At 45.7% G+C, this 25219-nt stretch overlaps 2 protein-coding genes across 3 annotated transcripts in view; both read right to left on the bottom strand.

Annotated features, from left to right (window-relative positions):
- Positions 1–1982: 1982 nt before the first annotated feature.
- LOC121548007 (class A basic helix-loop-helix protein 15-like) lies at positions 1983–6262 on the bottom strand. The gene is made up of 2 exons (XM_041859410.2): positions 6101–6262; positions 1983–3016 (listed from the first exon to the last, which is right to left on the bottom strand). The coding sequence occupies exon 2, from the start codon at positions 2969–2971 to the stop codon at positions 2384–2386; it is 588 nt and encodes a 195-aa protein (XP_041715344.1). The 5' UTR covers positions 2972–3016; positions 6101–6262; the 3' UTR covers positions 1983–2383.
- Positions 6263–7492: 1230 nt separating this feature from the next.
- The window catches only part of LOC121547519 (serine/threonine-protein kinase LMTK1), a 36998-nt gene continuing 19271 nt past the window's right edge, over positions 7493–25219 (bottom strand). The window contains exons 2-7 of one of the 2 annotated variants that reach the window (XM_041858843.2): positions 12928–13011; positions 11685–11811; positions 10079–10259; positions 9793–9979; positions 9467–9700; positions 7493–8035 (exon numbers count right to left, since the gene is read on the bottom strand). In XM_041858843.2, coding sequence (XP_041714777.1) covers positions 9468–9700; positions 9793–9979; positions 10079–10259; positions 11685–11770 — 687 coding nt within the window. In that variant the 5' untranslated portion in view covers positions 11771–11811; positions 12928–13011 and the 3' untranslated portion in view covers positions 7493–8035; position 9467. The remainder of the gene's footprint in view (positions 8036–9466; positions 9701–9792; positions 9980–10078; positions 10260–11684; positions 11812–12927; positions 13012–25219) is intronic. The other variant, XM_041858842.2, reaches the window with a different exon arrangement.

The following is a 25219-nucleotide window of genomic DNA, read 5'->3' on the forward strand; positions in this document are numbered from 1 at the left end:
AAAGGTTGAAAACAATTCTTCCTCTACAGCAGGGGTGGCCTGTCCTATCTACACAGCCTGGGGCCCCTAAGGGCCACAGTGTATGCTGGTTTTTAGTTAGAGAATGAACTATACTTTGACAATCAGTTATTTTACATTTCTGACCAATTAACTACAGTAATCGGCAGCTAGAAAAATGCAAGAAAAAAACAACAATGAAATAGAATGGCGCTGGAATGTTCTTTGACTTTGGCCAGTCAGAAGTCTGTCCACCCTTGGTTCTCACCACAAATCAGAATCAGAATTCCAAGTGAGATGAACTTTAAGTCAACTGTTCTGTAAGTCCTATCATGGTCCTTTGGGGATTCTGTCTGTCCCAATTCATGCTAGGCCTATGTCTAGACTGGCAAAGTCCACAGGCTGCTGGTGCCTTGCTTCAGCCCACCAATCAGGTGGGAGGACACTGCCTGTCTGTCTGTCTTCACTTACAGTGAGGTATTTGATCCCCTGCTGATTTTGTACGTTTGCCCACTGACAAAGACATGATCAGTCTATAATTTTAATGGTAGGTTTATTTGAACAGTGAGAGACAGAATAACAATAAAAAAATCCAGAAAAACGCAAGTCAAAAATGTTATGAATTGATTTGCATTTTAATGAGGGAAATAAGTATTTGACCCCTCTGCAAAACATGACTTAGTACTTGGTGGCAAAACCCTTGTTGGCAATCACAGAGGTCAGACGTTTCTTTTAGTTGGCCACCAGGTTTGCACACATCTCAGGAGGGATTTTGTCCCACTCCTCTTTGCAGATCTTCTCCAAGTCATTAAGGTTTCGAGGCTGACGTTTGGCAACTCGAACCTTCAGCTCCCTCCACAGATTTTCTATGGGATTAAGGTCTGGAGACTGGCTAGGCCACTTCAGGACCTTCATGTGCTTCTTCTTGAGCCACTCCTTTGTTGCCTTGGGTCATTGTCATGCTGGAATACCCATCCACGACCCATTTTCAGTGCCCTGGCATAGGGAAGGAGGTTCTCACCCAAGATTTGACGGTACATGGCGCCGTCCATTGTCCCTTTGATGCAGTGAAGTTGTCCTGTCCCCTTAGCAGAAAAACACCCCCAAAGCATAATGTTTCCACCTCCATGTTTGACGGTGGGGATGGTGTTCTTGGGGTCATAGGCAGCATTCCTCCTCCTCCAAACACGGCGAGTTGAGTTGATGCCAAAGAGCTCCATTTTGGTCTCATCTGACCACAACACATTCACCCAGTTCTCCTCTGAATCATTCAGATGTTCATTGGCAAACTTCGGACGGGCCTGTATATGTGCTTTCTTGAGCAGGGGGACCTTGCGGGCGATGCAGGATTTCAGTCCTTCACGGCGTAGTGTGTTACCAAATGTTTTCTTGGTGACTATGGTCCCAGCTGCCTTGAGATCATTGACAAGATCCTCCCGTGTAGTTCTGGGCTGATTCCTCACTGTTCTCATGATCATTGCAACTCCACGAGGTGAGATCTTGCATGGAGCCCCAGGCCGAGGGAGATTGACAGTTATTTTGTGTTTCTTCCATTTGCGAATAATCGCACCAACTGTTGTCACCTTCTCACCAAGCTGCTTGACGATGGTCTTGTAGCCCATTCCAGCCTTGTGTAGGTCTACAATCTTGTCCCTGACATCCTTGGAGAGCTCTTTGGTCTTGGCCATGGTGGAGAGTTTGGAATCTGATTGATTGATTGCTTCTGTGGACAGGTGTCTTTTATACAGGTAACAAACTGAGATTAGGAGCACTCCCTTTAAGAGTGTGCTCCTAATCTCAGCTCGTTACCTGTATAAAAGACACCTGGGAGCCAGTAATCTTTCTGATTGAGGGGGTCAAATTCTTATTTCCCTCATTAAAATGCAAATCAATTTATAACATTTTTGACATACGTTTTTCTGGATTTTGTTGTTGTTATTCTGTCTCTCACTGTTCAAATAAACCTACCATTAAAATTATAGACTGATCATTTCTTTGTCAGTGGGCAAACGTACAAAATCAGCAGGGGATCAAATACTTTTTCCCCTCACTGTATACTCCACCATTATGTTCTCTGAGAATTCATGTCAAGGGTACAGTGCTAAGAATCCCCTCCCACCACTGTCTCATAGAGTTACTGAGTCAAGTTATTGTATGCTCCATTTAGTGCATGGTGATGTCAGGTATGTCACTTTAGTTCACTATCTTGGCGGAGTATAAGGCTGCATCTCAGATGACACCCTTTCCCCATACAGTGTACTACTTTTGGTCATAAGTACAGTAGCAGTGCACAATGTGGGAGATAGGGGTGTCAGTTGAGATTCGCTCCCCAAGTCAAGCCTGGATGCTCCAACTATTCGGCTGTGGAGTTAGCACCTGCTAGCTGTTAGCTTTCCTGGCTAAAGCTGTGAATCTGGGTGAGGAACTGAGACAGGCTCTCCTCCCCATCCTCCTCCAGGTGCTGCTGGTAACACTGGAGCAGTCTGGCGGCGCTAGCCTCTGTCGGTGTCTCCCCGGGGGGCAGGCGGGCACTGGACATCCCCAGGATGATGGTGGTCAGGGACTTGATGTAGTTCTCGGCCAGCGTCAGTGTCTCGATCTTGGAGAGCTTCTTGTCCATTTTGACATGCGGGATGGCCTCTCTGAGAGCTTGGAAGGCGTTGTTAAGTTTGTGCATGCGCTGGCGCTCCCGCTCGTTGCTCTCCAGCCGTCGGACGTTGCGTTCTTTGTTGCTGTTGTGAGACCGTCGGCGTCTGTGGGGGCCGTGGGTGGCGCCCCCTCCTCCTCCGCCTTGCTCGCGGTCCCCGCCCCTCAGGACCCCCCTCCAGGATCCTCCGATACGGACCGAAGCCTCAGAGCCCTCCTGTTCGCTGGAGCCTGGTTCACTGGTGTCACTGGTCTCTGGTTCGGGGTCTGGGTCTGGCTCGGTCCAGGGTTTTCTGGATGACTTAGCGGCCTTCCCTTTAGACTTCATCCTTCAGCCTGATTCAGTTACCCCTCTTCCTCACACTGCCAAAAGCTTTGAAGACAAGAGAAACAACAACTGGTTACAGAAAGGGATTGTCATGGAAGAGATAAGCAAACAAGGGGCAGGGCCTTTGCCCTGAGGGCTACAATGTTACAGTTGAGTTTAAACACTCAAGTTGGAATATCCTGCTTTTTGAGCACCATTTTATCCCCTTCCACTCTCCTGGCATAGACTTGAGTTTGAGTCATTATTACTCAAAAACCACTAGGAATTGGCAAACCCAGTGAAGTTATAAAATGCTGATTACACTGTAATTACATTGTAATTAGCTAATGGAACTAAACCTGCTGTTGATGATCCATAAGCATTTCACTGTACTGTTTACATCCTGTATCCTGACGAATAAGCTTAGATTGATGAGGAATGATGAGGAATACCTGCATAATATGTTATTTTACAGTAAGACAGAAATATGGCCCTTTTATCATTGTTTTTATTTGCAGTTTTAAGAAACACAGCATCTATCTAATCAGCCAGTGTGTGAAAATGCCATAATGTTGGGTGTGTAATCTCCACCTCTCTTATCCTACTGCAGGCTACCCAGGGCTCCAGATAATACCCAACTCAAGGTTACTCTCTTATAACAAACAGTGGCCAGAAAATAACAGCACACGTTTGCGTAGAGAGATTTTCCCCTGTGTATGCCATCTCATAACTTAAAGGGGCAATCTGCAGTTCAAACAACAACAAAGTGGGCACCCCACCATTGATTTGGTAAACATCTGAGGGATGGGGCTGAAGAAATATTACCACTCTCAAATTCATAAACAGAGCTATGAATGCAAGGACTGACCATCTATGAAATTCAAAGTATAGTTTTAACCATGTCTTAAGGCTATGCAGTGTTTATTTACAATTCAATTGTTTACAAACAATTGAGTAAAACAAGCTTATACTTTGGATCCTGATGGGTTACGACAGTTGCATGTAGCAATCGAAGATTGTGCCTTTAAAGTAGAAATACATTGCTCTGTGAGATTAACAGTAAGCCTATCTGTGTGAGATATAGGCTATCTATGATGTGAAACGTGTGACTGTGTGGAGGCTGCTGGCCTATACGGTTATGCTTAATCAGATGCCATGCATGTACCATGGTAACAGGTGAATTCACTAATAATAATACATGGGACTTATATAGCGCCTTTCAAGGACCCAAAGTTTTTTACTGCAAGTGGCTGTTCTGCTATACTACACCAGCAAGTTATTCAAAACTACACACTGTTACATTTACATAAATTATACAGTCATGCAAAAAATTATCAAATAGTAAAATTCTATTTCATTTAGGATTATTTCATTCAACATATTTCTTAAATACTTCAACAATATTTAGGGGTGATGATAGGGGAGACCGGATTAATACTATTTTTATACAAACAACATACATATCTCAACTACCATTACACACTGTAACTACGTTTCTAGGACATACCAGTCGTTTACAATTCAACCGAAAGAGAAAGTGTAGGCTATATAGGAATAATTACACTCAAATGTAAAATCATTCAACAAAATAATAAGGATTCACTTCAGCCTAATCGAAATGTAGATTACAACATATATTACAGTGTTCCAACTTGCAACAAAATGCTGCATGGGATTATTACTAATGCGACTCAGCGCATCCAATGGCAATGTCTGCATTAGGTATTACGCCGGGAGCCGTCTGCTGATTTGACAGCTCCAACGCAGTTACACCTCTGACATCGCCTAAATGAAACTGCTATTCAGTTGCCAGTTATCGCGGGTTAAGGGAGAACTGATTGATTCTAGCCCTAAATTGACAACATAAATTGGCCTCCTGTAGCTCAGTTGGTAGAGCATGGCGCTTGCAACGCCAGGGTTGTGGGTTCGATTCCCACGAGGGGCCAGTATGAAAAATGTATGCACTCACTAACTGTAAGTCGCTCTGGATAAGAGCGTCTGCTAAATGACGTAAATGTAATACATTTCCAATGGATTTTAACGGCATATCATATTGACCAAAAACTCAAAATTTACCAAAATTAATAGAGCCTATTTTTATATTAGCATTCAAAAGTATAAATTTGACCTTTTTTTCTGAAGGTATTATCTTAGTTCTGAACCCAGTACCAGGACATTTTAGCCAAAAACGTGGTTGCTTCCGCCAGGAGGCTGAAACTTGGCTGCAAGTGGATCTTCCAGAAAGACAATAACCCCAAGCACACATCAAAATCCACAAAGAAATTATTAATTGACAACAAAATCAACATTTTGCAATGGCCATCTCAGTCTCCGGACTTGAACCCCATTGAAAACCTGTGGTTTGAATTGAAGAGGGCAGTCCATAAGCGCAGACGAAGGATATCAAGGATCTGGAAAGATTCTGTAATGAGGAATGGTCTTAAATCTCTTAAAACATATTAGAAAAAGGCTCAGTGCCATTCTCTTCGCAAGGGGAGGTATTGAAAGGTATTGAAAACAGGGGTGCCGATAATTTTGACCTTTTTTAGAAAAAAATTATTACTTGTTAATAAATAAATTAAATTCTCTGAGCAGTTGTATTAGTATAAAATAACATAATTTCCCATTTTTTTTGCATACAATATACAGTAGCTCAGAATTTGTATGATTTATTTTATACATTCTTTTTTTGCTAATCTTTATCTACAGTGCCAAAAATATTGGACCTGATTGTATGTTTAGATGCATGGAGAATGTTCTACAAGTCAATAATTTAAAAAAGAGAGGTGGCAAGTATATTTACTTTAGGGCCTCGAAACCCATTTTTTGTCAATAATTGGATTTAAACAAAACTTCTTAGGCATGTAGAGACACGAACCAAGCATTAGCACAGCTTTCTAAGTGGTTTCTAATATGAGTTATTAAGCGGTTACAACTGACCCCATGTTACTTTGTTCCCGGTCTCCCCTACTGTTTAAATTGTGTAAATCTCTCCTACTCTCTTTCTCCTACGCTCACCAATCATTTACATAAAGTAAATAGTTAGCCTTCATCAAGTTGAGAAAACAGTGAACATCTTAAATTGATACAACTTCATTGGATTTCAATCAAGAAAAAAGGGAACAGGCAACACATTGACATTTTACTTACCTTTAAAATGAAAGTAAGATGCCCGTGTATGTAGAAGAATAGTTTTCACCGTGGAACATCAATAATATCCTCAGAATTAAAGTTTCGGTTGAGTGGAAGAAGCGTCTGTCGTTCCGCTCCAAGGATGAAAGATAACTGTCGCATGTGAGGTACCTGTCGCTGCTGTAACGTACACGTTGCGCTCGCTTAGCCAATGGGAGTGCGCTCAGACTCCGGACGTGGTCATCTGTGCCCGTGCGCAGCCAAAAGCCTCGTTTACATCTGAGGCTATGAGGCTAACATGCTTCCTTTGTCCTGATCTTATCCACATTCTGATTGTGCCCACATTGAAGCCTTTGCATCTACACCAGAGGAGGCTGGTGGGAGGAGCTATAGGAGGACAGGTTCATTGTAATGGCTGGAATGGAATAGTTGGGAATGGTATCAAACACATCAAACATATGGAAACCACATGTTTGATGCCATTCCATTTATTATATTCCAGCCATTACAATGAGCCTGCCCTCCTATAGCTCCTCCCACCAGCCTCATCTGATCTACACATGGTAGTAAAATGTATCTCTCTAGGTCCATTCACTGTGTCCGCATTGTGACCAGATATCCTGGTCCCTCCCTGTATGCAAATTATGCAAATTCTTTGAAAAATCACTCCGGAGGTGGTCAGTAAGATCAGATCACAATCAGATCAAAATGCGTATTTTAATCGTCTACACCTGTCTTAAATTGTGGGCACAATTAGAATGTGGACAAGATCAGGACAAATTAGGTTTTGTCTAGAAGGGATACAGCTTTTGTCACAATTACCTTTTCGTAGCAGGTTTAGGAGAACCTATGCAGCAGGTTAGGAGAATGAACGTAGCAGGTTAGGCGAATTAGGTTAAGGTTAGGAAATGGGTTAGGGTTAGCTAAAATGCCCAAAAAATCTACTTTTGAGGTCAATATGACAAAATCTGTATCCCGTCTAGATATGATAGACAAATGACGCATGTTAGAACCAGGTATAAAAAGGGATAAAACTGAGCTTCAGTGGTCAAAATCAATTGGAGGCTTTCCACATGTATCAGTCCACTCCTTGCACCCGCCTATTCATTGTCCGAATCCCTCCAAGTCGCCCATCAATTTTCACAGTGGGGATTTTACTTTACTTTTATGTTGGTTCATCTATTTTAACTGTTTCTTTTTCTATTTGAATACAGGATTTTGTGATACACATGTGTGTGTGTGTGTGTGTGTGTGTGTGTGTGTGTGTGTGTGTGTGTGTGTGTGTGTGTGTGTGTGTGTGGTGTGGCGTGTGTGTGTGTGTGTGTGTGTGTGACCTATTGTTGCAGCATGGTATTACTTATCACTGAAATATGCTTCACAGTAGGCAAGGGGAAACAAATTCAATGAAAACTCTGTAGAAATATTTTCTTATATTTCCAACATCATGCTCTTATCAGGACAGTAGTTAGGTGATGAAAAACCTGGTGAAAATGTTCTTACATTTTGAATATGCAGGCTGTCAAGCAAAGTTCTTGTATTTCTTATACTTTATGAGTGAATCAAGCCATTTCCATTGTTGGACCCCATTTATTCAATGCAGGATTATCAGGTCACCATTGCTATGTTCTGATCATCAGACCCCTCTGTTATTGTTAATGTGCTGTAGGCTAATCCTTATTGGAAGACAGGCACAGCCCTGAAAGGTAAACAACTGACTCTTGGTGGTACAGTAGCCTGAAAAGGGATGGTTTACCACCCCTGTAGTTGGACCCCTAGTCAGGCCCATAGAATGTAAAGGGAGTATGTGTAGTGTTTACTAGTGGTGAAACAGCAAGATCCAACTGTTGAGCTCTTCTGTTCTTCTGTTTATTTGAGGATTTGTCTTCCATCACATTGTCTTCCTTCAGCAAACACACAATTAGACCTCTATCTTCTCATCCCCAGTGCCGGATCCTGGTGTAAAACACAAGAACGCCAGTCAGACTTCTGTATGATATGGTGTTATGGTTCCACAAACATATCTACCGGTATCTAAAGAGAATGTCAGACACAGGTGTGCAGCTCCCAGCATCAAACACCCTGCAGCAAAATGTCCTTGAGTATGTGTGTTTATTTGTTCGTGTGTGTGAACACTAGTACTGGTCCTGACAGGTTTCTTCTAATCAACCACTAAACCACACTTCAGGTTCTGTGGAAACATTTTTTTCAGTTTGTTCAGTTTCTCCTCAGGCCAACCATATGTATTTAGTTTACCCATGGGCTCTGATAACTAATAACTACACTGTGCTGGGTATACTTTAAAATAGGTCTAGCAAACTAAGCTCTTACAAGCTGGACCAAATACTGTAACACACGCACACATGGACGCACACATGCAAGCATGAATATGCGGATCAGAGTTGAGTGCCATCCTGTCTTGTCCTCCAACTCTTCTAGCCATAGAGCCGTCCGCAGTCCACAGATGGACTCAAGGACACACCTTGAAATAGCTAGACAAATAAAGGGCCCTCTCCCTCTCTCTCTTTCACTTCCTTTCCTTCCCTCCTTCTCTCCTTCCCTTCATCTGTTTCCCTTTTCATCACACTTCTCTGTTTAGAGTCCACACAAACTGTGCTTTTTCTTATTATAAAAGGATAAAAACTGATCAATATTATCTGTTTACTACACCCCTTACTACATTGTGTAATGATGAAGTCATTGTGTCTTAGAAACCTATGTAATAGCCTTTTCACTTTCATTTGGCCAGAGGCTGAATGTGGCACGAGAGCATGACCAGTGGCAGTGATAAGACAGTAGTAAAACTAGACGTCTGTTGACCGGGCTGAACAATAAGCCTTTATGCTGACTGAGAAGAAGATAACATGCTTTCAACTCCAGCCAGAGCCACAGGTCTGATATCTATTGCTTTCACTGTGGCCAGCTGTGCTGTTAGCTACTACACAGCCCAGTGATCCATCTCACTAAATAGAAGGCTTATTGAGTCAGACAGTGTACTGTCACAGAGCTTTGTGATATCAGTGCAACCAACCAACAGGTGGTTTGGAACTGCTAGAGAAAAGAAAAAAACTCTCCAGCTAGAAATCCATTAAATAATGAATCATATAAGGGAAGGGGAGAGGAGGGGAGAGGAAGGGAGGGGAGGGGAAAGGAGGAGAGAGAGAGAGAGAGAGAGAGAGAGAGAGAGAGAGAGAGAGAGAGAGAGAGAGAGAGAGAGAGAGAGAGAGAGAGAGAGAGAGAGAGAGAGAGAGAGAGAGAGAGAGAGAGGGAGAGAGGGAGAGATGGAGAGATGGAGAGATGGAGAGAGGGAGAGAGGATAAGTAATTTTTTCCATGAGCCCAAGGCTCTCTGGGTGACAGAAAAACAAGTGTGCAGCCAATCACTTGCCTCACTGCTCCAGGTCAGCATCAGTGACGTGGGTGAGGACCAGACTGGAAGGTCTCAACTGTGAGCAGGCATGGGTGGATGGACCACTCCACCTCTGGTGTGGGGGTGTGGAGGTCTGGTCAGGGGATGCGGAAGATATACTGGACTCTGATATTATAAGATGGTGGTCAGCCATCTTGGTTTTGAGGGAGCTGTCCAAGAAGGAGAAGTCATCCTCCCATTCTAAACCAAGACCTGTAGGGCAACGTAAACACAACCACCATCAGATAGAGATGTCATTAGACAGATAGAGAGATCACCATCAGGATAGAGAGATAGAGACATACCATTGTCCTCTAAGGAGACCCCTGAGGTTGACATGTGAGGTAGATGGTTGACATAGCTGCAGGGCGGGATTGGGGATTGATTATTGGTCTCAGGTGTGTGTCTGTAAATTGTTATTGGAGATTGACCCTTGGTCTCTCGGCTGTTGGTGTCTGGCCAGTGACTTTGTAGCTCCCTGGTGGGACTCTCCTATGGAGAATGTTCAAAATTAAATTATGTAGATACTGTAGGCATAAAAACATGACTCTGATGTAAAATACCAATTATCTGTATGATAGATGCAGTTACCTGATCAAACACATAAACAGTGACATCATCAAAGAAAGACACCTTCCTCCTGTGTCCAGGTTCGTCCCCTTCTGATGATGCAGGGCTGGGCTGGGGGGTCACAGGGTTGCGGTGGGGGGCGACGGGGCTGGCCTGGGGGCCCCTCTCACCTGAGGAGAGCCAGCACTGGAAGTCTTCATACCTGCATGGAGAAAAAGGTGATTCTTTCACATAAAATGTAGTTAATTTTATGTTATTCTTCAACATAAAACTTGGTATTTTATACATATAAATAAACATCTCCTGAGACATCCATCATCTCCTTTTACACTGTGTGCCCCAGAGCGCTATTGACAGTATATCTCCTTCCAAAACAGGAAGTGCAAAAACTAATTACTAAGCGGCTCCTCTCCATCCAATGACATGGCACCCAGGCAATCATTGGAGAATATATGTCTATTATTTTCTCCTGGCCACTCACTGCAGGGCCTGAATAAATATTGGTGGCTGTCTTCGCAGGCGAACACGCAATTGGAACCTTTTTCTGTTCTGCGGTCACCGGGCAACCGTTAAATGAGTGACTCAGGAAAGAAAAAAGAGATGCTGACTCACTGAGCGCTATGACGAACGAACGCAAGAGGCAGACACACATAGCCCAGGAGATGCACTCACACACTCTTGCCCCCTCCTCTCTCTGTCTCTCTGTCTCTGTCTCTCTCTCTCTCTCTCTCTATCTCTCTCTCTCTCTCTCTCTCACACGCATGCACGCACGCACACATACACACACACACACACACACACACACACACACACACACACACACACACACACACACACACACACACACACACACACACACACACACACACTCACACACACACACACACACACAGGGCTCTAATCTGTGCCTCCTTTATTACCTGGATTAGCACCTCACTGTGTTACCCCTACCAATGTCCTACAGACAAAAACACACAATTTAAACACGAACACATGCACACACAGACACAAATACACAAGCACGCACTCGCACGCACAGTGTACCCAATTGTCATACTTGAGTAAAAGTAAAGATACCTTAATAGAAAATGACTCAACTAAAAGAGAAAGTCACCCAGTAAAATATAACTTCAGTAAAAGTCTAAAAGTATTTGGTTTCAAATATACTTAAGTATCAAAAGTAAATGTAATTTCAAAAATATATTTCAGTATCAAAAGTATTGCTTATGTTGGGCAAACCAGACGCACGATTGTCTTTTTTTCTTTTTTTTCTTTACGGATAGCCAGGGGCGCACTCAAACACTCAGAAATCATCATTCAAAATGTAACGAGTACTTTTGGGTTCTGGGAAAATGTATGGAGTAAAAGTACATTATTTTATTTAGGAATGTAGTGAAGTAAAAGTAAAAGTTGTCCATTTTTTTTATAGTAAAGCAAAGTACAAAAAAAAAACTACTTAAGTACTTTAAAGTATTTTTACTTAAGTACTTTACACCACTGCACACAAACACACACAAAGAGAGAGAGAGGACTAAGAAAATATAAAGAGGATTATGAGCTGAATATATAACAAGACAAAGCAATGGTCAAAAACCATGACACTGTAGTAAAAGATACAGGAACATACCATTGGTCCCTCTCATCAGTTTGCTCCACCACGGCCACACCCCTTTGGGTAGCCAATAAGGGGTAGCCAATAAGATGAGGGTCCATCCAAAGACAGAACACAGCTAACTCAGCCTCTTAAGTGAAGTCTGTCAAGTGAAGATTAACAAATGTCATTTTACATGTTGCTACATCATGATGCCCTCAACTACAGAACAGTACGAAGCTCTGTTGCAACTTCCTGACACCCAGTCCTATCTTATACTATCAATGCAAATTTCAAGAGAAAATGGTGTTCTCAGGGTGATAAGAGGTGTTGGGTTTGCGCCAGACATAGCGTTTTCCTTGATGGCCAAAAAGCTCAATTTTAGTCTCATCTGACCTGAGTAACTTCTTCCATATGTTTGGGGAGTCTCCCACATGCCTTTTGGCGAACACCAAACATGTTTGCTTATTTTTTTCTTTAAGCAATGGCTTTTTTCTGCCCACTCTTCTGTAAAGCCCAGCTCTGTGGAGTGTATGGCTTAAAGTGGTCCTATGGACAGATACTCCAATCTCCGCTGTGGAGCTTTGCAGCTCCTTCAGGGTTATCTTTGGTCTCTTTGTTGCCTCTGATTAATACCCTCCTTGCCTGGTCCGTAGGTTTTGGTGGGCGGCCCTCTCTTGGCAGGTTTGTTGTGGTGCCATATTCTTTCAATTTTTTAATAATGGATTTAATGGTGCTCCGTGGGATGTTCAAAGTTTCTGATATTTTTTTATAACCCAACCCTGATCTGTACTTCTCCCTGACCTGTTTGGAGAGCTTCTTGGTCTTCATGGTGCCGCTTGCTTGGTGGTGCCCCTTGCTTGGTGGTGTTGCAGACTCTGGGGCATTTTAGAACATGTGTACAGTATATATACTCAGATCATGTGACAGATCATGTGACACTTAGATTGCGCACAGGTATACTTTATTTAACTAATTATGTGACTTCTGAAGGTAATTGGTTGCACCAGATGTTATTTAGGGGCTTCGTAGCAAAGGGGTGAATACATACGCACGCACCACTTTTCCGTTATTTATTTTTTTGAAATTTTTTAAAGAAGTTTTTTTTTTTTTTTTACTTCACCAATTTGGACTATTTTGTGTATGTCCATTACATGAAATCCAAATAAAAATCAATTTAAATTACAGGTTTTAATGCAACAAAATAGGAAAAATGCCAAGGGGGCTCAATACTTTTGCAAGGCACTGTAAGAGAGAGAAGGTCAGAATACTACTGTACCTTGTGGTTTGAGGACCCCATTCTACCGCAAATGGTCGGATCAGCGGATCAGTACGGCAAGAGAAGTAATCCAGAACTAAGTCCCTGGAGAAAAGAAATAAAATAGGAAATGAGGAGAAATATAAAGAAAAGAAGGAGAGACAGGGAGTGAAAGAGAAATGAGGACGAGAGAGAGATAAGAAAAGGAAAAGCGACAGAGAGAGAGAGAAATGAAAAGACCAAAGTGAGATAGAGATGAACAGTGAGGAGAGGACAAAGAGCTCACGTATACAGTAGTCAGTCCCATGGGCTTGACCAGGAGGAGAGCAGAACAGGCAAATCGATTAAAAGCCTGGCTAATGTAACAGATCCTCCTCAGTGAGAGACAGTGAGAGGATAATACATACACACACTACTCCCTGAAGCTTTACAGCCAAAATGAATTGACAATTTTGGCTCAAAATCTGAAACTGAAAGTTTGCAAGAGGGTTTGGAGGAAAGAAGGGTTTATAGGCTGTGCAACCTCAGGACCCTTACTATCTTTAGGACTTTCACCATGGCATATTATTACAAGCCTATGCGGGCATGAGTGCCCTCAAGTGGTTCTGTTGATAATAGCAGACAGTCGATGTCAAAGACATGTCACACGCATATCAAATCAAAGGTTATTGGTTGCATACACAGTTGAGCAGATGTTACAGCGGGTGCAGTGAAATGCTTAAGTTACTAGCTACTAACACTGCAGTAAAATGTCAAACACAAATAATGATAAAAAATATATATACTACAAGAAATCAAGAAATGTCGGAACGGATCCAATTAACAACCCAAATAGCACTGTAAAAGTATTCCAAATGTAATCTATACGTATATTTATTTATTTATTTTTATTTCACCTTTATTTAACCAGGTAAGCCAGTTGAGAACAAGTTCTCATTTACAACTGCGACCTGGCCAAGATAAAGCAAAGCAGTGCGATAAAAACAACAACAACACAGAGTTACATATGGAATAAACAAAAACGTACAGTCAATAACACAATAGAAAATAGAAAATCTATATACAGTGTGTGCAAATGTAGTAAGTTATGGAGGTAAGGCAATAAATAGGCCATAGTGCAAAATAATTACAATTTAGTATTAACACTGGAGTGATGGATGTGCAGAATATGATGTGCAAAAAGAGATACTGGGGTGCAAATGAGCAAAATAAATAACAATGTAAATAACAATATGGGGATGAGGTAGTTGGGTGGGCTAATTACAGATGGGCTGTGTACAGGTACAGTGATCGGTAAGCTGCTCTGACAACTGATGCTTAAAGTTAATGAGGGAGATAAGTGTCTCCAGCTTCAGAGATTTTTATAGTTCGTTCCAGTCATTTGCAGCAGAGAACTGGAAGGAATGGCGGCCAAAGGAGGTGTTGGCTTTGGGGATGACCAGTGAGATATACCTGCTGGAGCGCATACTACGGGTGGGTGTTGCTATGGTGACCAATGAGCTACAATAAGGCGGGGATTTGCCTAGAAGTGATTTATAGATGACCTGGAGCCAGTGGGTTTGGCGACGAATATACATTTACATTTTAGTCATTTAGCAGACGCTCTTATCCAGAGCGACTTACAGTTAGTGAGTGCATACATTATTTTTCATACTGGCCCCCCGTGGGAATCGAACCGACAACCCTGGCGTTGCAAACACCATGCTCTACCAACTGAGCTACATCCCTGATATGTAGTGAGGACCAGCCAACGAGAGCGTACAGGTCACAATGGTGGGTAGTATATGGGGCTTTGGTGACAAAACGGATGGCACTATGATAGACTACATACAATTTGCTGAGTTGAGTGTTGGAAGCTATTTTGTGAATGACATCGCCGAAGTCAAGGATCGGTAGGATAGTTAGTTTTACGAGGGCATGTTTAGCAGCATGAGTGAAGGAGGCTTTGTTGCGAAACAGGAAGCCGATTCTAGATTTAACTTTGGATTGGAGATGCTTAATGTGAGTCTGGAAGGAGAGTTTACGGTCTAACCAGACACCTAGGTATTTGTAGTTGTCCACATATTCTAAGTCAGACCCGCCGAGAGTAGTGATTCTAGTCGGGCGGGTGGGTGCAAGCAGCGTTCGATTGAAGAGCATGCATTTAGTTTTACTAGCGTTTAAGAGCAGTTGGAGGCCACGGAGGGAGTGTTGTATGGCATTGAAGCTCGTTTGGAGGTTTGTTAACACAGTGTCCAATGAAGGGCCAGATGTATACAAAATGGTGTCGTCTGCGTAGAGGTGGATCTGAGAGTCACCAGCAGCAAGAGCGACATAATTGATATACACAGAGAATAGAGTCGGCCCGAGAATTGAACCGTGTGGCACCCCCATAGAGACTGCCAGAGGTCCAGACAACAGGCCCTCCGATTTGACACATTGAACTCTATCTGAGAAGTAGTTGGTGAACCAGGCGAGGCAGTCAGTTGAGAAACCAAGGCTATTTAGTCTGCCAATAAGAATGCGGTGATTGACAGAGTCAAAAGCCTTCACCAGATCGATGAAGACGGCTGTACAGTACCCTCTTTTATCAATTGCGGTTATTATATCGTTTAGGACCTTGAGCGTGGCTGAGGTGCACCCATGACCAGCTCGGAAACCAGATTGCATAGCGGAGAAGGTACGGTGGGATTCGAAGTGGTCGGTGATCTGTTTGTTAACTTGGCTTTCAAATACTTTTGAAAGGCAGGGTAGGATGGATATAGGTCTGTAACAGTTTGGATCTAGAGTGTCACCCCCTTTGAAGAGGGGGATGACCGCGGCAGCTTTCCAATCTCTGGGGATCTCAGACGATACGAAAGAGAGGTTGAACAGGCTAGTAATAGGGGTTGCGATAATTTCGGCGGCTAATTTTAGAACGAAAGGATTGTCTAGCCCAGCTGATTTGTAGGGGTCCAGATTTGCAGCTCTTTCAGGACATCAGCTATCTGAATTTGGGTGAAGGATTAGCGGGGGGGCATGGGCAAGTTGCAGCGGAGGGTGCAGAGCTGGTGGCTGGGGTAGGGGTAGCCAGGTGGAAAGCATGGCCAACCCTAGCAAAATGCTTATTGAAATTCTCGATTATCGTAGTGACAGTGTTTCCTAGCCTCAGTGCAGTGGGTAGCTGGGAGGAGGTGCTTTTATTCTCCATGGACTTTACAGTGTCCCAAAACATAGAGTTAGTGCTACAGGATTGTCAGACAGGTGTGTGTGTGGATGAGTGTCGGAATCAAGCGCAGGCACCAGGATGACTTCAACCGTCTTTAGTAACGTAACCAAGCACGTACACAATAATATAACCAACCCAACCGGGTGGCGCAAAACAATTACGCACCAAACACAGTGCGCAAATAACAACGAAAAGCGCACGCAGTGCGAATCTCGGGCACAAGCCAACAACGAGAGAAACTAGACACGATACAGAGGCAGTCTGACATAAACAATCACGCATAACACCTGCCCCAAACCAAGAAACTAAATAGGAGAACAATCAAGACACAAACAAGGGACAGGTGTTATGCACAGACAAAACCAAACGAAACAAGAAACATAGAACGGTGGCAGCTAGTACTCCGGAGACGACGACCGCCGAAGTCCGCCCGAACAAGGAAGAGGAGCAGCCTCGGCCGAAACCGTGACAGTACCCCCCCCTTGACGCGCGGCTCCAGCCGTGCGCCGACCCGGAGCTCGGGGACGACCCGGACGACGCGGAGCAGGGCGCGCAGGATGACCCCGATGGAACTCGGTCAGTAGGGACTGGTCCAATATGTCCCTCCTGGGCACCCAGCACCGCTCCTCCGGACCGCACCCTCCCACTCCACGAGATATTGAAGACCCCCCATCCGGCGTCTAGAATCCAGGATGGACCTCACGGTGTACGCCGGAGCCCCCTCGATGTCCAACGGGGGCGGAGGAGTCTCCTCAATCTCAAAGTCCTGGAGTGGACCAGCTACCACCGGCCTGAGAGAGAGACACATGGAACGAGGGGTTAATATTCTTGTAGTCAATAGGTAATTCTAACCTATAACTCACCTCGTTCAATCTCCTCAGGACTTTAAAGGGCCCTACAAACCGCCGACCCAGCTTCCGGCAGGGCAGGCGGAGGGGCAGGTTTCTGGTTGAGAGCCAGACTCGATCTCCCGGTGCGTACACTGGCCCCTCACTGCGGTGTAGGTCGGCGCTCGTCTTCTGTCGACGATGGCACGCTGCAGATGGACGTGTGCAGCGTCCCCACGTCTCCTCCGAGCGCCGCACCCACTCATCCACAGCGGGGGCCTCGATCTGGCTCTCGTGCCATGGTGCCAGAACCGGCTGGTACCCTAACACACACTGAAAAGGGGTTAGTTGGGTGGAGGAGTGGCGAAGAGAGTTCTGTGCCATCTCGGCCCAGGGCACATATCTCGCCCACTCCTCCGGCCGGTCCTGACAGTATGACCTCAGAAACCTACCCACATCCTGGTTGACACGTTCAACCTGCCCATTACCTCTCCGGGTGATAACCCGAGGTAAGGCTTACCGAAACCCCCCAACCGTTCCATAAAAGCTCTCCACACTCTGGACGTGAACTGGGGGGCCTCGGTCAGACACTATATCCTCGGGTACCCCGTAATGCCGGAAGACATGGGTGAACAGAGCCTCAGCGGTCTGTAGGGCAGTGGGTAGACCCGGCATGGGAAGGAGACGACAGGCCTTCGAGAACCTATCCACAACGACCAGGATGGCCGTATTCCCCTGTGAGGGTGGAAGGTCGGTAACAAAATCCACCGAGAGGTGGGACCAGGGTCGCTGTGGAATAGGCAGGGGTTGTAACTTACCCCTGGGCAAATGTCTGGGTGCCTTACACTGGGCACACACCGAACAGGAGGAGACATAAATCCTCACATCCCTAGCTAACGTTGGCCACCAGTACTTCGTGCTAAGGCAGTGCACTGTCCGGCCGATACCCGGATGGCCAGAGGAGGGGGACGTATGAGCCCAACAAATGAGGCGATCGCGTATCTCGAGCGGAACGTACGTCCGACCCACAGGACACTGAGGAGGACTCGGGTCGGTGCGTAACGCCCGCTACGATCTCACCATCAACCTCCCACACCACCGGAGCAACCAGACAAGACTCCGGTAGTATGGGCGTGGACTCAACTGACCTCTCCCCTGCGTCATACCGCCGGGACAGAGCATCTGCCTTCCCGTTCTGGGACCCAGGGATGTATGTGATCTTGAACACAAACCGGGCCAGGAACATAGCCCAACGAGCCTGGCGAGGATTCAGTCTCCTAGCTGCCCGGATGTACTCCAGGTTACGATGGTCAGTTTGAATGAGGAAAGGGTGTTGAGCCCCCTCGAGCCAATGCCGCCACACCTTTAGGGCCTGTACTACGGCTAACAGCTCCCTGTCTCCTACGTCATAATTCCGCTCCGCCGGACTGAGCTTCTTTGAGTAGAACGCACAGGGGCGGAGTTTAGGTGGAGTGCCAGACCGCTGGGAAAGAACGGCCCCTATCCCGGCCTCTGACGCGTCCACCTCTACTTGGAACGGTAAGGAGGGATCCGGATGCGCCAACACCGGCGCCGAGGTAAACAGGTCCTTCAGTCTCCCAAATGCCCTGTCCGCCTCAGCTGACCACCGCAAGCGCACCGACCCCCCTTTAACAGAGACGTGATGGGAGCTGCCACCTGTCCAAAACCCCGGATAAACCTCCGGTAGTAATTCGCAAAACCCAAGAACCGTTGCACCTCCTTCACAGTGGTTGGGGTCTGCCAATTACGCACAGCCGAGACCCGGTCTACCTCCATCTTCACCCCTGACGCAGACAACTGGTAACCCAGAAAGGAGACCGACTTCTGAAAAACAGACATTTCTCTGCCTTGACATATAGGTCATGCTCCAACAGCCTCCTCAATACTCGGCGCACCAGGGCTACATGCTCAGCACGGGTAGGGCTATACACCAGAATGTCGTCGATGTACACAACCACTCCCTGTCCCTGCATGTCCCGGAAAATCTCATCAACGAAGGATTGGAAGACTGAGGGAGCATTCATCAACCCATATGGCATGACTAGATACTCGTAGTGCCCAGAAGTCGTGCTAAACGCTGTCTTCCATTCATCGCCCTTACGTATGCGCACCAAGTTGTATGCGCTCCTAAGATCCAATTTTGTAAAGAACTGCGCACCGTGCAGTGACTCCGTCATAGTCGCAATCAGAGGAAGTGGATAGCTGTACTTCACTGTGATCTGATTGAGACCGCGGTAATCAATACACGGCCGCAGACCTCCATCCTTCTTCTTCACAAAAAAGAAACTTGAGGAAACGGGTGAAACGGAGGACCGTATGTATCCCTGTCTAAGAGACTCAGAGATGTATGTCTCCATAGATCTTTTCTCCTCTTGAGACAAGGGATACACATGGCTCCGCGGAGAGCTGCGCCTGACTGGAGATCTATCGCACAATCCCCCCGTCTATGAGGCGGCAGCTGAGCAGCCCTAGTCTTACTGAACGCCAGTGCCAAATCCTCATACTGGGGGAATCTGCAGTGCTGGCATTAGATTCGGACTCTCCACCGAGGTCGCCCCTATGGAAACACCCAGACATCGCCCTCACATTGAGCAGACCACCCTTTAAGAGCTTTCTCTCGCCACCCAATAATAGGGTCATGAGTTATCAACCAGGGAAGACCCAACACCACCGGATACGCAGGAGAGTCAATCAAATAAAGCTGAATTCTCTCCTCATGACCCTCCTGCGCCATCATCTGAAGTGGTGCTGTGACTTCCCTAATCAAACCAGACCCTAACGGACGGCTATCTAGGGCATGGACGGGGAAAGGCTTATCCACTGGGATGAGGGGAATCCCTAACTCTAAACAGAACTGGCGATCTATAAAATTCCCAGCTGCGCCTGAATCTACCAGCGCCTTATGCTGGGAACGAGGTGCAACCTGTGGGAAACAAACAGGCAAGGTTAGGTGCACGACAGAAAGCTCTGGGTAAGCAGGGCGCCTACTCACCTGGGGTGACCCCCAATGCCTGTCCTGCCATCTCCTCCTCTGGAGGACCCGCCCCAGCACCTAGCCGCAGTGTGCCCTCCACGACCACAGTTGGTGCAAGGGCCGGGTCCCCGTGGGCTCCTCCTCCTCCGTTCCCTAGCGCCAGCACCCCGAGCTCCATAGGACTCGGCTCGGAGGCGTTGGAGAGTGGAATGGCGAACCCCCCTCCGGGACGCCCACGGGTGGCGAGCAGGGTATCCAGCCGGATGGCCATGTCGACCAGTTGGTCGAAAGTCAACGACGTGTCCCTGCACGCCAACTCTCGCTGGACGTCCTCTCGGAGGCTGCAGCGGAAATGGTCAGTCAGGGGCCCGCTCATTCCACCCTGCATCAGCCGCTAGGGTCCGGAACTCTAATGCAAAGTCCTGGGCGCTCCTCATCCCCTGTCGGAGGTAGAACAGACGTTCCCCGCCGCCTTCCCTTCTGGTGGATGGTCGAATACCGCCCGGAAGCGGCGGGAGAACTCCGCGTAGTTCGTCGTTGCGGCGTCCATTCTCCTCCACTCGGCGTTGGCCCACTCCAACGCCTTGCCGGTGAGACAGGAGATGAGGGCTGAGACGTCTCGTGTCCCGAGGGCGCCGGGTGGACGGTGGCGAGGTGAGAGCTCCACCTGCAGCAGGAACCCTTGACACCCGGCGGTGGAGCCGTCGTACGCCCTCGGGAGCGAGAGCCGAATCCCACTGGGTTCCGAAGAGGACACTGGAGGGCTGACCGCTGGATCTGGGTCGGTGTGTGGAGGTTTGGGAACCCCGCTGGTCTCCCAACGGTGCAGCGTGGTCATCACCCTATCCAGAGCGTGGCAGACCTGGTTCATCCGGTCCTCCTGACCTCGAAGACGTTCCGCCAAATCAGCTGGTGGCGCGGTCGCTCCTGCTGATTCCATCTTGATGCGTGATTCTGTCAGACAGGTGTGTGTGTGGATGAGTGTCGGAATCAAGCGCAGGCACCAGGATGACTTCAACCGTCTTTAGTAACGTAACCAAGCACGTACACAATAATATAACCAACCCAACCGGGTGGCGCAAAACAATTACGCACCAAACACAGTGCGCAAATAACAACGAAAAGCGCACGCAGTGCGAACTCTCGGGCACAAGCCAACAACGAGAGAAACTAGACACGATACAGAGGCAGTCTGACATAAACAATCACGCATAACACCTGCCCCCAAACCAAGAAACTAAATAGGAGAACAATCAAGACACAAACAAGGGACAGGTGTTATGCACAGACAAAACCAAACGAAACAAGAAACATAGAACGGTGGCAGCTAGTACTCCGGAGACGACGACCGCCGAAGTCCGCCCGAACAAGGAAGAGGAGCAGCCTCGGCCGAAACCGTGACAAGGATGCACATTTCTGTTTGAAAAAGCTAGCCTTTGCCTTCCTAACTGATTGTGTATATTGGTTCCTGACTTCCCTGAAAAGTTGCATATCGCGGGGGCTGTTCGATGCTAATGCAGTACGCCACAGGATGTTTTTGTGCTGGTCAAGGGTAGTCAAGTCTGGGGTGAACCAGGGGCTATAGGCTCTTAGTTCTGCATTTTTTGAATGGGGCATGCTTATTTAAGATGGAGAGGAAAGCACTTTTGAAGAACATCCAGGCATCCTCTACAGACGGAATGAGGTCAATATCCATCCAGGATACCCGGGCCAGGTCAATTAGAAAGGCCTGCTCGCTGAAGTGTTTTAAGGAGCGTTTGACAGTGATGAGGGGTGATCGTTTGACCGCGGACTCATTACGGACGCAGGCAATGAGGCAGTGATCGCTGAGATCCTGGTTGAAGACAGCGGAGGTGTATTTAGAGGGTAAATTAGTCAGGATGATATCTATGAGGGTGCCCATGTTTACGGATTTAGGGTTGTACCTGGTAGGTTCCTTGATCATTTGTGTGAGATTGAGGGCATCTAGTTTAGATTGTAGGACGGCCGGGGTGTTAAGCATATCCCAGTTTAGGTCACCAAGCAGTACGAACTCTGAGGATAGATGGGGGGCAAGCAATTCACATATGGTGTCTAGGGCACAACTGGGGGCTGAGGGGGGTCTGTAACAAGCGGCAACAGTGAGAGACTTATTTCTGGAAAGGTGGATTATATACACCAGATGAATTTACACAAGATATACTAAGAATGATATGTACAGCAGTAGATATATTAGAATGAGCTATGTCGAGAATACAGTATTTAAGTACACAGTACAAAACCCCATGGCAAAATGGATAGAATTACAGGAGATTAGCTTCCGGACCAGAGACCAGAATATAAATATATGTATGTGAAAGGTGTGTATAGACAGTATGGGCAGTATGTGAATAGAAAAGGTGTGTACAGCAGTAGTTATGTAGGATGATCCATGACTACAATACAGTATATATACAGGCCGTCATTGTAAATAAGAATTTGTTCTTAACTGACTTGCCTAGTTAAATAAAGGTAAAATAAAAAATAAATATAAAGTGGGTCAAACAGTATGTGACATTGTCTAAGGTTCATTCCAAGGTACTGGGCGGAGGCTGGCTAGTGGTGACTGTTTAACAGTCTGATGGCCTGGAAATAGAAGCTGTTTATCAGTCTCTCGGTCCCAGCTTTGATGCACCTGTACTGTCTCCGCCTTCTAGATGGTGGCAGCATGAACAGGCCGTGGGTCAGGTACAGTTGAAGTCGGAAGTTTACATACACTTAGGTTGGAGTCATTAAAACTCATTTTTCAACCACTCCACAAATTTCTTGTTAACAAACTATAGTTTTGGCAAGTCGGTTAGGACATCTACTTTGTGCATGACACAAGTAATTTTTCCAACAATTATTTACAGACAGATTATTTCACTTATAATTCACTGTATCACAATTCCAGTGGGTCAGAAGTTTACATACACTAAGTTGACTGTGCCTTTAAACAGCTTGGACAATTCCAGAAAATGATGTCATGGCTTTAGAAGCTTCTGATAGGCTAATTGACATAATTTGAGTCAATTGGAGGTGTACCTGTGGATGTATTTCAAGGCCTACCTTCAAACTCAGTGCCTCCTTGCTTGATATCATGGGAAAATCAAAAGAAATCAGCCAAGACCTCAGAAAATAATTGTAGACCTCCACAAGTCTGGTTGATCCTTGGGAGCAATTTTCAAACGCCTGAAGGTACCACGTTCATCTGTACAAACAATAGTACGCAAGTATAAACACCATGGGACCACGCAGCCATCATACCGCTCAGGAAGGAGACGCGTTCTGTCTCCTAGAGATGAACGTACTTTGGTGCGAAAAATGCAAATCAATCCCAGAACAACAGCAAAGGACCTTGTGAAGATGCTAGAGGAAACAGGTACAAAAGTATCTATATCCACAGTAAAACGAGTCCTATATCGACATAACCTGAAAGGCCGCTCAGCAAGGAAGAAGCCACTGCTCCAAAACCGCCATAAAAAAGCCAGACTACGGTTTGCAACTGCACATGGGGACAAAGATCGTACTTTTTGGAGAACTGTCCTCTGGTCTGATGAAACAAAAATAGAACTGTTTGGCCATAATGACAATTGTTATGTTTGGAGGAAAAAGGCGGCGGCTTGTAAGCCGAAGAACACCATCCCAACCGTTAAGCACGGGGGTGGCAGCATCATGCTGTGGGGGTGCTTTGCTGCAGGAGGGACTGGTGCACTTCACAAAATAGATAGCATCATGAGGAAGGAAAATTATGTGGATATATTGAAGCAACATCTCAAGACATCAGTCAGGAAGTTAAAGCTTGGTCACAAATGGGTCTTCCAAATGGACAATGACCCCAAGCATACTTCCAAAGTTAAGGTATTGGAGTGGCCATCACAAAGCCCTGACCTCAACCCTATAGAACATTTGTGGGCAGAACTGAAAAAGCGTGTGCGAGCAAGGAGGCCTACAAACCTGACCCAGTTACACCAGCTCTGTCAGGAGGAATGGGCCAAAATTCATCCAACTTATTGTGGGAAGCTTGTGGAAGGCTACCTGAAACATTTGATCCAAGTTAAATAATTTAAAGGCAATGCTACCAAATACTAATTGAGTGTATGTAAACTTCTGACCCACTGGGAATGTGATGAAAGAAATAAAAGCTGAAATAAATCATTCTCTCTACTATTATTCTGACATTTCACATTCTTAAAATAAAGTGGTGATCCTAACTGACCTAAGACAGGGGATTTTTACTAGGATTAAATGTCAGGAATTGTGAAAAATTTAGTTTAAATGTATTTGGCTAAGGTGTATGTAAACTTCAGACTTCAACTGTAGCTAAGGTCCTTGATGATCTTGGCATTCCTGTGACACCGGGTGCTGTAGATGTCCTGGAGGGTAGGCAGTGTGCTCCCAATGTTGCGTTGGGCTGACCACACTACCCTCTGAAGAGCCCTGCGGTTGTGGGTGTTGCAATTGCCGTACCATGCGGTAATACAGCCCGACAGGATGCTCTCGATGGTGCATCTGTAGACGTTCGTGAGGGTCTTAGTGGCCAAGCTGAATTTCTTCAGCCTCCTAAGGTTGAAGAGGAGCTGTTGCACCTTCACAACGCTGTCGGTGTGAAGGGACCATTTCAGGTCCTCAGTGATGTGCATGCCAAAGAACTTGAAGCTTTTACAGATGTAGGACAGTGGAGGCTGGTGGGAGGAGCTATAGGAGGACAGGCTCGTTGTAATGGCTGGAATGAAATAAATGGAACAGAGGTTTCCATATGTTTGATGTGTTTGATACCGTTCCATTTATTCCATTCCAGCCATTACAATGAGCCAGTCCTCCTATAGCTTCTCCCACCAGCCTCCTCTGATGTGTGTTCTTAATTTGATCACTCTTTTGTTGCTGAGAGTTTTCCTGCACGGCAGGAAATGCAAACTTGAAGTGTGTTCAAGGTTTTAAAAGGCTTCTAAAGTTTGTAATTTCTACTTTAAAATGTCAGACTTAATTTGCCCTAACGAAAAATGTATCAAGCCCTACAAACAAATCCCATTAATTAGAATCCACACAATAATTCACATTTCCTGTTGCTGCAGGAAATTTTGCTGCTGTAGCAAACTGGCTTAAATTAAGATCCTACATCTGTAACCCTCTCCACTGCAGCCCATCTACTATGGAGGAACAGCAAGGGCCATATAGAAAAGAGCTACTCTGCCACCATATGATTAACTCTTAAAAAATTCAGGAATCTTAAATATCTCATTGACACATCTTGCAAGTTTCAAGTTTATTTGATGTGACATAATACATGTCCAACAACACGTCTAT

This window comes from Coregonus clupeaformis, chromosome 31, assembly GCF_020615455.1.
Source record: "Coregonus clupeaformis isolate EN_2021a chromosome 31, ASM2061545v1, whole genome shotgun sequence".
Taxonomy (NCBI): domain Eukaryota; kingdom Metazoa; phylum Chordata; class Actinopteri; order Salmoniformes; family Salmonidae; genus Coregonus; species Coregonus clupeaformis.

Bases quoted from the DNA above. Each gene is read 5' to 3' on its own strand.
- LOC121548007 (XM_041859410.2), bottom strand. From the start codon at position 2,971: ATGAAGTCTAAAGGGAAGGCCGCTAAGTCATCCAGAAAACCCTGGACC.